Source organism: Thamnophis elegans, chromosome 16 (genome assembly GCF_009769535.1).
Source record: "Thamnophis elegans isolate rThaEle1 chromosome 16, rThaEle1.pri, whole genome shotgun sequence".
In the NCBI taxonomy this organism is placed as follows: domain Eukaryota; kingdom Metazoa; phylum Chordata; class Lepidosauria; order Squamata; family Colubridae; genus Thamnophis; species Thamnophis elegans.
This window is the reverse complement of record NC_045556.1, coordinates 12,316,419-12,332,658: the sequence shown is the minus strand read 5'-3', so window position 1 is coordinate 12,332,658 and position 16,240 is coordinate 12,316,419. Positions and strand designations below refer to the sequence as shown.

At 42.5% G+C, this 16,240-nt stretch overlaps 1 protein-coding gene across 1 annotated transcript in view; it reads left to right on the top strand.

The window, feature by feature from the left end:
• Nucleotides 1-16,240, top strand: part of CEMIP (cell migration inducing hyaluronidase 1) — a 70,354-nt gene that overhangs the window by 40,471 nt on the left and 13,643 nt on the right. Inside the window, exons 12-19 of the mRNA XM_032233141.1 lie at nucleotides 3,240-3,445; nucleotides 4,374-4,443; nucleotides 5,370-5,498; nucleotides 6,037-6,122; nucleotides 6,503-6,634; nucleotides 13,043-13,078; nucleotides 13,924-14,079; nucleotides 15,279-15,459. Coding sequence (XP_032089032.1) covers nucleotides 3,240-3,445; nucleotides 4,374-4,443; nucleotides 5,370-5,498; nucleotides 6,037-6,122; nucleotides 6,503-6,634; nucleotides 13,043-13,078; nucleotides 13,924-14,079; nucleotides 15,279-15,459 — 996 coding nt within the window. The remainder of the gene's footprint in view (nucleotides 1-3,239; nucleotides 3,446-4,373; nucleotides 4,444-5,369; nucleotides 5,499-6,036; nucleotides 6,123-6,502; nucleotides 6,635-13,042; nucleotides 13,079-13,923; nucleotides 14,080-15,278; nucleotides 15,460-16,240) is intronic.

Below are 16,240 nucleotides of genomic sequence, written 5' to 3'. Positions count from 1 at the left end.
TTTTGGGGGGAGTTTTCAGGCCATTTTTCAGGCTGTTTTGGGGGGGGATCAAAAACAGCCTGAAAATGGCCTGGAAAATGCCCCCAAAATGGCCTGGAAAAACAGCCAGAAACACCCCAAAAGAGGACCTGTTTTTTGGTCATTTTTCAGGCCGTTTTCTGGCACCGGTGAAGGCCAGTTGGTTGGCATGCATGTGCATACTGGAAACCAGAAAATGCAGCTGGCATCTGCGTGCTTGCGCACAGAGAGGGCTCTGCATGACACCTCTGGCACTCATGCCATAGGTTTGCCATCATGGCTCTACTGCCTGATACCTTATTTTGATGAAGGAAAAGCCTCTTCTATGTACTTGCTTTTATCCGTTGCAAGAATGGGGGAGAAGGAATTGTTTCCTTGAAATAGACGTTTTGTGTCCAGGCAAGCAAGGGACCATAAGCAATGGCACTTATTGTAGATTCATACGCTGCTTCACAGTGCTTTACGGCCCTAAGTGGTTTACAAGTCAGAAGATTTCCCCCAACCGTCTGGGTCCTCATTTTACCCACCTCGAAAGGATGGATGGCTGAATCAACCTTGAGCCAGTCAGGAATCGAACTCCTAGCAGTGGGCAGAGTTCGCCTGCAATACTGCATTCTAACCACTGTCCCATTATAGCTCGTACATTCTCAGTGATCTGGGCGAAAAAAAGAACTATTAAGCCAATTGGGGTGTAAACTGTGCTTCAAACCCAGCAAAAGGGGCGAGGAAAAGTATTCAAAGTTTCCATTCCTTTGTAACTGAAAATAATTTGATTCAACAACAACAATTCAACAACTGCAAGGATTTGTTGAAAGTTTCAAGATTAAGGCAGTAGGTCCCACTGCTTTTTTTTATAAGAGCACAAAGGAAGGTAATTTAAGGGAGGCAATTTGGTAAGGAATTAGGCTAGAAACCAGAAGGTTTGAGTTCTGATCCTACGTTAGGGAATGAAAGCCGGCTGAGTGATTTTGGGCCAGTCACTCTCTCTCAGACCAACCCACCTCACAGAGTGGTTGTTGTGGGGGGAAATAGGAGAGGTAAGGTGTGTTGGATAGGTTGACCACCTTGAGTTATTTGTAAAAATAAAAATGGCGGAATATAAATAAATAAATTCTCGGTGTAACAAGTGGAGCAGACATAACCCATCAGGAATAACAGATAAGCATCAAGAATGTGAAAATAGATATAGATAGATAGATAGATAGATAGATAGATAGATAGATAGATAGATAGATGATAGATAGATAGGCAGGCAGGCAGGCAGGCAGGCAGGCAGACAGACAGACAGACAGACAGACAGACAGACAAAAGGCATTACACATTGGAACTATGTGCTGTCACTGTAATTTCCCTTCCAAGAAGGATTATTTATTACTTACGTATCTATGTGGCAAGAAGGGAGATTAATAAGTGTCAGCACGCAGGGAGGGGAATCTGCAAATAGCTGAAGCCATATAGCATAACAGTGAAAACAAAATACAAGCACAGGAAAATATGTACCTAATCTTGGAACATCTGTAACATAAGACAAGAGAACTCCAAAATATGCTGCCAAAATATAAAATACAGCACGAGGACAGTATGTTTGGGGCAGAGTTTCTGCATGCATCGAAAAACAACAAGCCAAGCAGATGTGTTAAAGGTAAACGTTGCCCTCGCACATATGTGCTAATTGTTCCCGATTCTAGGGGGAAGTGCTCATCTCGGTTTGAAAGCCGAAGAGCCAGCGCTGTCCGAAGATGTCTCCGTGGTCATGTGGCCGGCATGACTAAACCCCAAAGGTGCACGGAACACTTTTCCCTTCTCACCAAAGTAGTCCCTATTATTTTACTTGCAATTTTACGTACTTCCAAATTGCTAGGTTGGCAGAAGCTGGGACAAGTAACGGGAGCTCACTCCGTTATGCAGCACTAGGAATTTGAACTGCCAACCTTTCTGGTCGACAAGCTCAGTGTCTTAGCCACTGAGCCACTGTTGTGGTGTGGTATAATGTGTTTAAGCCTCTATTAAATTTAATGCCTTTGTTTTAACTTCCATACAAATCCACAAAGCCCCAAAGGATAAATATGTTAGCTATATTAGCAGAAAGCTGATCCTTGGAAGCTAATTTTGTTTTTTAGAAATGTGGCCATCCTCACTGCAACAAGGTTTTCCTACACTTGCATATTGCAAGGAGTGTTTTTTTTAAATTATTATTTATTTTAAGGTGTAAAAAAGATGTGGAGACTCTAGAAAGAGTTCAGAGAAGAGCAGCAAAAATGATTTGGGGACTGTAAGCTAAAACAGGTGAAGAATGGTTGCAGGAACTGGGTATATCTAATTTGATGAAAAGATTTGTGAAAGGGATCTTGGAGTCCTAGTGGACAACCATTTAAATATGAGCCAGCAGTGTGCAGCAGCTGCCAAAAAAGCCAACACAGTTCTAGGCTACATAAACAGAGGGATGGAATCAATATTACATGAAGTGTTAATACCACTTTATAATGCCTTGGTAAGGTCACACTTGGAATACTGCATTCATTTTGGTCACCACAATGTAGAAAAGATGTGGAGACTCTAGAAAGAGTGCAGAGAAGAGCAACAAAGATGATTAGGGGACTGGAGACTAAAACATATGAAGAACGGTTGCAAGAACTGGGTAGGTCTAGTTTAATAGAAAGAAGGACTAGGGGAGACATGATAGCAGTCTTCCAATATCTCAGTGGCTGTCACAAAGAAGAGGGAGTCAAGCTATTCTCCAAAGCACCTGAGGGCAGGACAAGAAGCAATGGGTGGAAACTAATCAAGAAAAGAAGCAACTTAGAACTATGGAGAAATTTCCTGACAGTGAGAACAATCAATCAGTGGAAAAACTTGCCTCCAGAAGTTGTGAATGCTCCAACACTGGAAGTTTTTAAGAAGATATGGGATAACCATTTGTCTGAAGTGCTGTAGGGCAGTGCTGTACTCTGGGAGTTGAAGTCCACAGGTCTTAAAAGTTGCCAAGGTTGGAGACCACTGCTGTAGGGGTTCCTATCTTAGCAGGGGGTTGGACTAGAAGACCTCCGAGGTCCCTTCCAACTCTGTTATTCTAATCTATTCTTCTGTTTGATGGGGTATTGGAAGCTGAGCATTCTTGAAGCTGTGTCCTTTACACGCTTTTGTTGAGAGGAAGGCTTACCCTTGGACCATCCTGGGCTCAGATCCATCATCCATCTTCTTGCTATTTTTCGTCCATTCAGATCAAGGACGTGGTTGGCTATGACTCGTTGGGTCATTGCTTCTTCACTGAAGATGGGCCTGAAGTACGTAATACCTTTGACCACTGCCTTGGACTTGTGGTGAAACCAGGCACTTTGCTACCGTCTGACCGGGACACCAGAATGTGCAAGACCATCACTGAAGATGCTTATCCAGGATATGTCCCAAAACCTAGACAGGATTGCAAGTGAGTAGGGAAACATTTCATTTTTAAATTATCTCTGGCTTACAAAATGTTGCATGGCTGGCTGAGAACTCATAACCAAATGAAATGTTCTTTGTTTTGCTTGTATGAAATAGCCACCTGAACATTGGGTCCTTCCCAAAAAGGCATTTTCCATGAGGAACATCAGACCAAATTAAAAAATAAATAAATTCTTTTGCTCTCTGGTGGGAGAATAGAAATATGCACCTTACTCATCGTTCCTATTTAAAATGCCTGGAAAACAAAAGGCCTAGCTATTATTTCAGACAAAGATTTAACTTTTTATCCACGTTTTCCACCAGATACCTTAATTAAATCATGAGCCTTGAGCCAAGCTTCAAAAGAAATTCAGTTATTTATAAGGAGCAACATATCGGCACATGCCCAAATGAAAGCCAGCTCTGACCTTACATAATTTACAGCCCAAGTATGACCCTGTTTCCCCTCTCCTCCCAGAATGTGTCATAAATCACATTCACCAATAGAGCACTTTCCCCGGCTGCAGAGATCATGCCCGCCCCAGCTGGGAGACAGCCTTGAGAAAGATATGCGTAGAATGTGCTTCTGGTTGCGGCTGCTGTGCTGCTCCATCAGTTCCCCTCCCCTTTGCCTATGGCAACTCGAGGGCAGGCCAGGGATGCTTTGCGAGTTGACACTCTGTTTTTGAGGCGGTATCAGACATGCATGATTTCTGGGCATTGATTGAACTGGATAAAGTTCCATGTATACATCATACAGTTCTTAAATGCACAGCCCACCAGGATCAAGGAAAATAGTCCTTCTACTTATACTGGATCATTTTCCACAGGAAATGCTTGGATTTTATTTCATGTATGACATTTATATGCTGCCCATCTCACTGTCAAGCCACTGTTTTTCCTTTCTCATACTTGGTTATCTTATCCAACAGTGCCGTATCAGTTTTCTGGCTGGCAAACCCACACAACAACCTCATAAACTGTGCAGCTGCAGGATCTGAAGTGAGTATGATGATTTTCCCTCTCGGGCCAAAAGTTTTCCAATGGGAAACAAAAGTGCCATTTGTGGGCATGCTTAGCGGGATGAGATTCTTTCATCCAACCTGGGTTGGGAACAAAAGCTTACTAACCCATCAGCCAGTCTGCAAATCATTTATGTAAAATAACCCTTTTGTTTCCTGAGTAATTGCGAGAGACCAGCCCTTTCTTGAATTAAAATTGATCACACCCTAAACACATACAAAAAGTATTATTTTTAGGGTGTGGAAGAATTACAATATATTTCCTGAAAGCCATTCTGCAAAGATATGTCTGGGCGCATTGTTGTTGTTTTTTTTAAGCAAATTTTCCAGTTGAGAATCCAGAGCAGTGATTTATGCATAATTGTAACCAAGAGCTTCCCCAAAGCAGCTGATTTTACTGAATCTTTGTTTGAGATTGAAGGACCCAAGAGAGAGAGGGATAGTAATAGGCTTCAATGGAGCTCCTTTGATGTTCTTTTGACATAAGTCTTGTTGTTATTGGAGGACACGTGTAGGAGAAGCAAGCCTGAAACTGCAACTCGCTAAGTAGCTGATGGGAATTCTCATGCACAACAATGCCAAGGAGAGAATGGAATAATGTACAGAAAGAGGGCGAAATGTCCTGCTCTTGTAGGGAGGATAGAAAGGAAGCAGGTGCATAATTGTATGTCACACAGAATTGTGGTCTTTGATCTCCTAGGAAGCTTTAATTACTTATACTATGCATATTGTGAGGCATGAACAACTAGATCAACACTTGCAAAGTTCAAAGAACCTACACACCAGCTGTTCTATTCTATTCTGTTCTATTCTATTCTATGTAAAATAATTAGATTTTCCTTGTTTGTAATATCTCACGTAACCCAGTTCTGCTTTGTCTGAAACCGTTGTTGTTTTCCTCTGCAGGAAACAGGATTTTGGTTTGTGTTACATCACGTGCCAACAGGACTTTCTGTCGGAATGTACCCACCTGGCTATTCGGAGCACATTCCAATGGGCAGATTTTATAACAACCGGGCCCACTCCAACTACAGAGTAAGTCCACCATGAAAACACACACAGACTGCACTTCAAGTGGTTTAATGCTCGTTTTCCTCTTCCAATTTCTGATGGGGAACTCTGTTATTGGTGACTGGTCCCCTGAAATCAATGGCAAACTCTCCTGCTTTCTGTAAGCAAAGAAGAAAATATGCATATTCTGTTTTGTTACCTTTTCTCCATGGGGGGAGAGGGAAAGAGAGAGGAAAGAGAAAGAAAGAAAGAAAGAAAGGAAGGAAGGAAGGAAGGAAGGAAGGAAGGAAGGAAGGAAGGAAGGAAGGACGGACCGACGGACCGACCAACCGACCGACCGACCGACCGATTGATTTCTTGGAGTCATCAATTTGAGACAGGTGGTGGACTGGAATGGAATCTCCGAAATCATGAAACTAAAAGAAATAAGGCATCAAATTCCTTTGCTGTGGTTGATATTGTAGACTGCCCTCCTTAAAAAATGTATGCTTTGCCCACCCTCTTAAGTTTTGTTCAGCGTAGATATTGCTTACTCAACAACCCCTTTCCTCTTTCTCCCCAGGCTGGAATGATCATTGATAATGGAGTTAAAACAACGGCAGCATCAGCCAAAGACAAACGGCCAATCCTGACTCTGATTTCTGGAAGGTAAACGGATTTTGGTGACCTTGGATTTTGGAATCACAGTTGTTGCTCCCCTCCATGGGAAATTTTGCATGGATTTGGGCTATTTTCTGACAAAGAGGATCTGACCTGCCAAGCCAAAAAACGTTATTATCTGAGAACACCTTTCCTACTCCAAGTCTCTGTCTTAAGTTCTCATTCCCTGTAGGTTTCTAATCTTCTTCAAGAATCCTGATTGTCTTTTTTTCTTCTCATGCATCTCCTGATCTTTGAAGTTCTCTAATGAGAACTAGAAGCTTGATTTGGATGCAGGAACTTGTGAGGGGATAATATCAAAGCAGCTGATCTCAAGGTGTTTCCTGAGGTTCACTGATCTCCCCCTTTTTTGCCTCTTGCAATTCCAGATACAGCCCACACCAGGATGCTGATCCTTTGAAGCCCAGAGAGCCAGCTCTGATTCAGCGGTTCATCGCTTACAAGAACCAGGACCATGGAGCTTGGTTGAGAGGAGGAGACGTGTGGCTGGATGACTGCCAGTGAGTCTTAACCTGTTCTGAGCTAGGCTTCCCGAGAGCATGAAGCAAAAACCCCTTTTATTAATTTGCTGTGATTTCTGCTCATTCACATCCAGCAAAGTCTTTCAAGGGAGGATTTACAGCCACAGCCTTTATCTGCCTTGGAGAGCTGCCAGGCCGATATCTGCAAAACTTGGCAAGGAGTCTCAGAGAGTCACGAATCAATTAAGCAAACTAATTGTCTCCTGCAAACTCCACTCCCCTTTTCCCTCCTCTCTTATTTCCTCTGGGAGGGACCATTCATCGTCCACCTGTGGCCTTACTCCCAAGTCGACCCCTGCTCTTTAGCTGTTTCCTTCCAGCCCTATGTTTCTACGACTCTGTGACCCCTGCCTTAAACAAAACCATTAATAATAATAATAATAATAATAATAATAATAATAATAATAATAATAACAACAACAACAACAACAACAACAACAATTATGGCACAAACCAGCAGTGGTAATTCCAATGGTAATTGGCACACTGGGTGCTATTCTAAAAGCACTGGAATTATATTTAAAACTGTTAAAAATTGACAAAATCACCATCAGTCAAATGCAAAAAGCCGCACTGCTTGGATCTGCACGCATATTACGAAAATACGTTACGACGTCCTAGGCCCCTGGGTGGGGCCCTGACTAGTAACCAATGCCAAATCCGGAGAAACAACTGGCCGCTGTGATACAATTGTATAATACTGATAACAACAACAACAACAACAACCTTTATTATCATTGTACATACTATATATACAACGAAAATGATTTAGCCTCTACTGGTGCAATGTATAACAAAATACAAAACAACATGAATAATCCAGAAAATGGTCCTTTTACAAATAATTAGAGAAAAACCAGTCATATGTTTCCATGTATGCATGGAGTGATTGTAGTTGTATTTAGGAGTCTGGAAGCTGTTTTTAAACCTGTTTATCCAGCTGGCTATACTTTCTGTGTCTTCTGCCCAATGGTAAAAGTGAGAAAAGACACTGACCAGGATGTGAATCATCCCTAAGTATCTTCCTTACTCTGCTGAAACGAGACCCAGATTCATCTTTATTTAAGTTTTAATGCAGCTCCACTCAAAGCTGACTCTCCAAGATTTCCTGTCTTGGTGAGATTCTGCTTGACCTGGAGTCACCCCCAATTTCCAGGTTGCTATTGGCGTCCTCTAGAAGCCAAAGAGCGCAAGCAACTCTGGTGTGCGCTTATTTGACACCGGAAATTGCCCTCCTCTTCAACAAACAATGGCTGTGCTGACTCCATCCATTCCAACAGGTGCTTGTGGTTACTGTGGCAAATTGGCCACTTAACCTTCCCCAGCCTAACATCTTCCAAATGTGTTAGGTCTGCAGTTGTTCGAAGTGCCAACCCTCAGAGCTACCAGCTGCACAAAGCCCTAACACACCTGGATCGGATCCTGTTGCAGACATCCGAGCTTGGCAACACAACTCTGCAAAGCACATGACGGTTGTTTTGCCTCTGAGCTGGCTGCAGTCTGTTTGTGTCTTGAGAACTGACCCTGCTTATTTCCTCCTCCTCCTCCTCCTAGGCTCAGGGCAGCCTGTCTTAGTTTAAAACAAAGCAACCTCGTGTTTTTGAGAACTACAGATATTTTACCCCAAAAAATTGTTTTGACATACGTAGGCCTGCTTCTAATTTACACACAGCCAAGTATTATCTCAGATAAGCAAGGAATTAATAGGAAAACTGTTCAGTAGCATTTCTGCTGGTAATCTAGAATTGTCCAACAATCTACAGAAATCCAAAGTTAGTTTTAACAGTCTTTGCCAAAAGAGAAATGTAAGGGAAACACTTGATGCTGATATTTAAAATACAGGCAGCCTTCGATTTACAACAGTTCATTTAGGGACCATTCAAAGTTACAGCAGCACTGGGAAAAAAAAGTGACTTGTGACCTTTTTCACACTTACAACCGCTGCAGAATCACCTGATCAAAATTCCAATGCTGGGCAACTGACTCGTATTTATGACAGTTGCAAAGTCCTGGGAATATGGGATCAGCTTTGGCAACCTCCCGACCCAACCAAATCAATGGAGAAGCCAGATTCACTGAACAACTGGGTTACTAACTTAACAAACGGAGTGATTCACTTAACAACTGTGGCATGAAAAGTCATAATACGGGACACGACTCACAAACGAAGGGGAATATACATGTCCCAGGATAATGTTGCAGGATACAATCTGCGTCAAATCTCAGTTAACGAATGTTTCATTTGGGGCTCAATTATGGCCGTAACACAAGGACTACCTGTAGTATTATTTGTTCTTTGAAAAATGCACTCTTATTTTATCACTAGTCGCTCCTCCCTTTCTTACAAAGAGATTTCACTCCAAAAATACCTCTGGGTGGTACAGCTACAGGTTGACATCTTACAATTTAATTCTTATAGCGAAAAAAGTTTCTGGGAATTTGGTGAGGCTGCCACAGAGAAATAACAAGTTGCCTTAAAATAGACTTTAGTGTTTGTCCATCCTACTCAGTCTTGGCAGTTGCATCTGGCAGTAACTTTCCGTGGTTCGTGTAGCATTTCTTCTCATCTCACCTGTAGCTGGTGCTTGTTTGTTTTTAATTGCCAAGCCCAAGGCTTTTAAACAGGGTGTCCTCTGAGTTGTATTCCCTCTCCATGCAGCTCTTAAACTTTCATTCGTTCTTAGATTGACATTGCACCTTTCGTTCATATTCAGGGCAAAGAATAGTGTAGCAATAGCATTTAGACTTATATACCGCTTTACAGTGCTTTCACAGCCCTCTCTAAGCAGTTTACAGAGTCAGCCTCTTGCCCCCAACAATCTGGCTCCTCATTTTACCCACCTCAGAAGGATGGAAGGCTGAGTCAACCTTGAGCCTGGGGAGATTAGAACTGCCAAATTTCAGGCAGCCGGCAGTCAGCAGAAGTAGCCTGCAATACTGCGTTCTAACCACCGTGCCAATGCTCCTGTGTCCTATTTCCTCACAAACACAACTTTGTGAATGGGGTGGCCTGAGAGAGAGAGAGAAGGACAGGATCAAGGTCAACCAACTGGCTTTCATGCCTAAGAAAGGACTAGAACTCACAATCTCCTGGTTTCTAGCTCCGCACCTAACCACAATTCCAAGCCAGCTACCATGTTACATTTATAGACGTCAATGCTATTAAAACTACTTTAAATACATAATACAAATTTAGCCTTAAAATAGTTCTAAACCTTGCTTGTCCTCTTATTTCCTGCCTTTGCTTTCATGCCACAAAGGGCAGATTCTCCTTTTTGTTAACCTTTAGATTAGCAATTTCCTTAGAACAAAGCGCTTTACTTACTCCAGCTTCAAAAACCACAATACGAATGATGCTGCGTGGTTAATTTTAGTTGCTACTGGACAGCCAGTGCCTTGTTGAGCCATTGTTCCAGAGACACTCTTTTACCTAAATAGAAAAACAGAATGACCGAAGGCAGCCAAAAAAAACCCTATGGAAGTAGGAGTGACTTCCGACTTCCTGCTGGCTTCCCCAATGAGTTTCCTTGTTGGGAATCTAGCAGGGAACATCGGAAATCTCCTTCCCTTCTCTTCTCAGCAAGCAGGTTAGTAGCTGCTGGTGGGGGGAGTGGAGGGAGCAAGGGATTATGAGACTGGCTGAGAAACTGTCATGGAACTTTGAAAATGAAGATCACATGACCACACAGCCCAGCAGTGCAGTAGCAGCTGGCAGCATGAAAGCAGCCACAACCTTTCACAAACTTCATTCCCTTGGTAATTATGGGTCCTGGATGTTGGACACATTCGGTAAATTAGCCTATTTGGAACACCTTGGTTCATTGTGCAGCAGCTGCCAAAAAAGCCAACACAGTTCTGGGCTGCATCAACAGAGGGATAGAATCAAGATCAGGTGAAGTGTTAATACCACTTTATAATGCCTAGGTAAGGCCACACTTAGAATACTGTATCCAGTTTTAGTTGTCACGATGTAAAAAAGATGTAGAGACTCTAGAAAGAGTGCAGAGAAGAGCAATAAAGATAATTAGGGGACTGGAGGCTAAAACATGAAGAATGGCAGGAACTGGGTATGTCTAGTTTAATGAAAAGAAGGACTAGGGGAGACATGAGAGCAGTGTTCCAATATCTCATGGGTTACCACAAAGAAGAGGGAGTCAAGCTATTCTCCAAAAGCACCTGAAGGCAGGACAAGAAGCAATGGGTAGAAATGAATAAAAAAAAGAAGCAACTTAGAACTAAGGAGAAATTTCCTGACAGTTAAAACAATTAATCAGTGGAACAACTTGCCTTCCGAAGTTGTGAATGCTCCAACACCAGAAGTTTTTAAGAAGATATCAGTCAACCATTTGTCTGAAGTGGCGCAGGATTTCCTGCCTAGGCAGGGGGTTGGACTAGAAGACCTCCAAGGTCCCTTCCAACTCTGTTATTCTATTCTATTCTATTCTAAAAAGTGTTGAACGGATGCACTGTTTCACCCAGTTAAAAGTCAAGAGTCAGAGACTTTTAGTAGAATATAGATTTAATACATATAAATGTGTTATATGTATTATACATACAATGTATAATGCATATAATGGTGAAACATGGTGGAAAGTAAACCAGCATAGGCAATATCAAATATAGGCTTGTTTCTCTTCCTTTTAGCCTTCGGGTTTCTTTTCACCCATCAAGCCCTTGTAATTGTATATTAACAACCAATTTGAATATCTCAGCTCTTTTTCTTCTTCTTCCAAATCGCAGAAAGTTTTTTCTCCCCCAACTTGTTAGGTTTTTGGCAGTGTCTATCCAGGCCAAGTTCAAATAAGTTTCCAGGTTTCATAACTTAAGTATTTTTATAGCTGTAGGGATCTAGCTGTCTTAATATTTTGTTACTGCACCAGAGCAACACTACCTATGCTAAAGTATATTGCAATTTCCATTGTTTTTGCAGTGCAGCAACTTGGGGGGGCAACAGAGTAATTTACTTTCAACCGGGGACTTAACTTGCTAGCTCTTTTAATGCAATAATTTTAATTTAATTTAATAATTTCAGGGGGTTCCCCCATCTTTCTATCCCACAACTTTCCCTCCCCCCCTCCTTAAAATCAAATTTAGATCCACTTTCTGGTCTAAAAAATAATCAGGATTGAACCTGAATAGTAGTTAGAAGGAGACATCCGGGAATCCTGCAGCTAAGTTAAACTGGACAGTGCCAGTTGGCGTAGTGATTAAGGTGCTGGGCTTGAAACTGGGAAACTGGGAATTCCACTTTAGGAAGAAAAACCAGCTGGGTGACATTGAGCCAGCCACTCTTGCTTAACCCTAGGAAGAAGGCAAAGGCTTCTAAAATCTTGCCAAGAAAACTGTAGAGACTTGCCTGGGCAGTCCCTAGGAGTGAATCTTGTCTTGAAGAAAACTTCACTGTAATTGTCCTTCAACTTCATGGGGTGGCTTCAGAATAAATGATCAGAGCCACAATTTTCCAAGAACGTAAAGGACTGGTTAGGAAAGGCCCAACAGAAAGATTTCATCGAAATGATCTTGGGCGGAGTAGGTCATCTGCAAAATGTGTGCGTTATTAAAGTAACATCTTTACAGAGTTCTCTAGGGTTTGCAGCTTCTGTTAGGTTCAACTAGCCGATAACCCGGTGTTGCCCTGGTATTTATTTATGGGGGAGAAATGTCCCGGCCAAAGGTAATTTCTAGTGTTGGATTTTCCCTCTTATCAGAAGGAGCCCCCTTGTGGAGGACTGTGAAGTTGTTACCATGGCAACTCCACTGCACAGTAGAAGCCATTTTACCACAGTACAGTAGAAGCCATTTTAAGGCACAACAGGCCTCATCTTAACAGAACACACACACCGAGGGGCTTTAGGGGTGTCTTACCCCCACAATATTTTTTTCCAGAGAGTAAGTCATCTGTGTACCAAGTTGAAATTGGTTGAAATTACTCAAGGCGTTCCAGAGTAATGCTGGAACACACACACACACACACACACACACACAGAGCCATTTAGATAGATAGGTAGGTAGGTAGGTAGGTAGGCAGGCAGGCAGGCAGGCAGGCAGGCAGGCAGATAGATTCTGGTTGAACAGTGCAATGAAGGAAAAAGTTATCTTGTTTATGCCCTAATCTAGCATCATTTTGGGAAACCCAGAACTTCTGAAATAATACATAGATTCAGATTGTAAACTCTTTGTTTAATGAGTTTTCCTTCCATATCCTTGAATATTCAAAGAAGCTCATTTAGTCTAAGAAATCATTATTCCCACCTCCCCCACACTGCAACAATGGGGGAATGTTACTGAGAACCAAGGATGTTAAATAGCCTAAATTAATAATGTCATTAAGCACAGACTGGAATCCAGTCCTCCAGATTAACCCAGGAATGTCTCTCTTCCTTGCAGGTTTGCTGACAATGGGATTGGCCTCACTCTGGCTAGGTAAGCATTCTCGTCTATGGAGATTCTCAGTCATCCAGGTCATGGTTGCCCCAAAGGTGCTTTTTCTAAAGGCAACTGGATTTTCCTTGTTTTTGCTTGGAGACGTTTCGCTTCTCATCCAAGAAGAATGGAAGAAGCTTATTGGATAGTAGCAAAATGTCTTCAAGCAAAAACAGATCCCAGTTTCCTTTTGGAAAAAACACCTTTAGGCAGCGCTGAGATTCAAATAATTTTTTTTTATTCATAAACATTTTGGAAAGACAGAGATATGTCAGGACAACAGTTACAAATAAAGCAAAGCCAAAGAAAAGTTGATAGTAAATCTTAACACACAAGCTAATAACAGTAAAAATAACATAAGAACAGTAATGATAGTGGTATGACCAAAAAGGGGGGAAAACCCTTTTAATTAATTTTCTTCTTACATTACCCTATTTACATTTTTTCCTTAACTATAGTTATTGTTTTATACATCTTTATTTTCCATACTAACAATTATTGACGTTCGTAAACTTATTTTCTCTCTCCTCTCCACCTCTTGTCTCTATCCATTCATAAAATTTATTCCATAAATAATTTAACCGCTAGTTCTCTGCCATAATGACCGGCTGGGTGGGCGTGGCTGGGTGGTCATGTGAGTGGGTGGGTGTGGCCAACTCAACATCACTCGCGTTGAGCGGCCTGGCTCTCCTCTCCCCTCCTCTCCCAGCCACTTCTTCTCATGCCCAGCCTCGCCTCGTCTTTAGGTAAGCACTCTTAGTTCTTGTTCAGGGTTTTTCACCTCTTGCAATTATAGAAAAGCAGAGTTTTGGCCCATGCTGACCTGCCATTTTGTTCTCTCCTAGTGGGGGAACCTTCCCGCACGACGACGGATCAAAACAAGAAATTAAAAATAGCCTTTTTGTGGGTGAAAGTGGAAATACAGGGACTGAAACAATGAACAATAACATCTGGGGACCTGGAGGATTAGACCACAGTGGACGGACTTTACCCATTGGACAGTGAGTTTCTCTCTGGATATTTTTTTTGTTACACTTCAAAAGGTTTTTATTTTCCATTTTTTCATTTACATCCACTCACATATATACTGTGCATAGCCAGAGCCATACAACATTAAACAATAATCGCAGCAATTCCTCTTGTCAACAATAGCCCAAAAAATAGAAACCCAATATACATCTTCCACTCTCCGTACACCTCTTTCTTCCACCCCCCTCCAACTATCTTCCCTCCATCATCCCCCTTCTTAAATTAAAGAATTTAATTTGATTCTTTCTTTTTTTTTTCTAAACCTGCCACTGAAGAGACCATAGCTGGGGAAAAAGGTCCCTCTTTGATCTTGTTCTGTTCTTCTACAATGAACAGCTACTGATAACACATTTGAGATTCCTAAACCCTGGCTGAAGGTTGCAGGAGGCTGTTGCAGCCGAAAACAGAGCTTGGGAGTCCGTTTTCGCTAGCAGAGCGATCAGGCCACTATAGGCACCCCCAACACGAGTGACGTCAAGCTGGCCATGTCCAGCCTGGCCCCAAGAGGTCAAACACAACCCTGGTGCTGTTCTGACTGATTCCCAAGAGCCTGAAGAAAACTCCTTGTCCCGACAAAAAACCCGTTTATTAATTGACTGTAAATTCCTCTCAATAACATCCAGCAAAGTCTTTCAAGGGAGGATTTACAGTCGCAGACCTTATCTGACTTAGAGAGCTGCCAGGCCAATATCTGCAAAACTAGGCAAGGGGTGTCGGAGAGTCACGAACCAATTCAGCAAACTGTCTCCTGCAAACTCCACTCCCCTTTTGCTCCCCTTTTATTTCCTCTGGGAGGGGCTTTTCATTGTTCACCTGTGGCCTTACTCCCAAGTCAGCACCTGTTCTTTAGCAGTTCCCTTCATCTGGCAACTCTGTGCATGCGCACACTGGGAACAAGTTCCAGCTGTTTTTCTGCCCCACTGATCTCCGACTCTGAAAGCAGCTGATAACTGTCGGATGGCCCTGGCCCCATCTCTGCCTGTGACACAGAGCCCTCATCAGAGCCTTCCCCAGACTCCAGGACTGGCCCAGTTTCCTCCCCAACTGTCCGAATCTGCTGCCAGTTCCACTGGCCACTGGTGGGCCACAACAGATGTGGCCCTGAATGAAATAGTTTGACGCCCTTGCCTTAGAACCAATCTAATGCACATCTTTCACAAATATTTTTCAGGAATTTCCCCATCAGAGGCATTCAGTTCTATGATGGACCAATCAACGTTCAGAATTGCACTTTCCGAAAATTTGCTGCACTGGAAGGCCGACACACCAGTGCTCTGGCTTTCCGCCTGAACAACGCCTGGCAGAGTTGCCCCAACAACAACGTCACAAATTTGTTCTTCGAAGACGTCCCGGTGAGTTTGTCTTTTAAGGGTAGATTGATGAGCTGAAGGATTGTGCCAAGAACAAATCTTGAAGGCATCGTAGAGTTCCAACATAATTTGCAGAGGAAATTCTGCCCCAATGACAGAATTTCCTCCCTGTATGTTTGCAATTGGTGTTGAACTGAGTTTGGATTGAGCTTCAAATAAGGATCTACAAGTTGGCTTTGGCTATGTTAAAGTTTACAATGATTTTGTTGTTGAGGCCATCATCGGAATCCCATTTTAGGGATTTATCTTTGCCTTTAATAGCAATAGCAATTAGACTTATATACCGCTTCATAGGGCTTTCAGCCCTCTCTAAGAGGTTTACAGAGTCAGCATATTGCCCCCACAGTCTGGGTCCTCATTTTACCCGCCTCGGAAGGATGGAAGGCTGAGTCAACCCTGAGCCGGTGAGATTTGAACCGCCGAACTGCAGATAACAGTCAGCTGAAGTGGCTGCAGTACAGCACTCTAACCACTGCACCACCTCAGCTCTCAACTGACAGCCATTCATTTAGCAACCATCCAAAGTTAAAATGGCGCTGAGAAAAGTGACTTATGACTCGTCCCCACACAAGCATTGCAACATCCCATGGACACATGATCAAAATGGCCCCTGCATATATTTATGATAGTTTTAGCATCTCGGGGTCACATGATCACACCTTTCAATTAAAATGTCTGTCTAATTAAATTAATTACAACTACACCAGCTTCGTTCTCACCTAAGCGTAGTACATAAAATTATCTGCTACAACGTCTTGCCTGT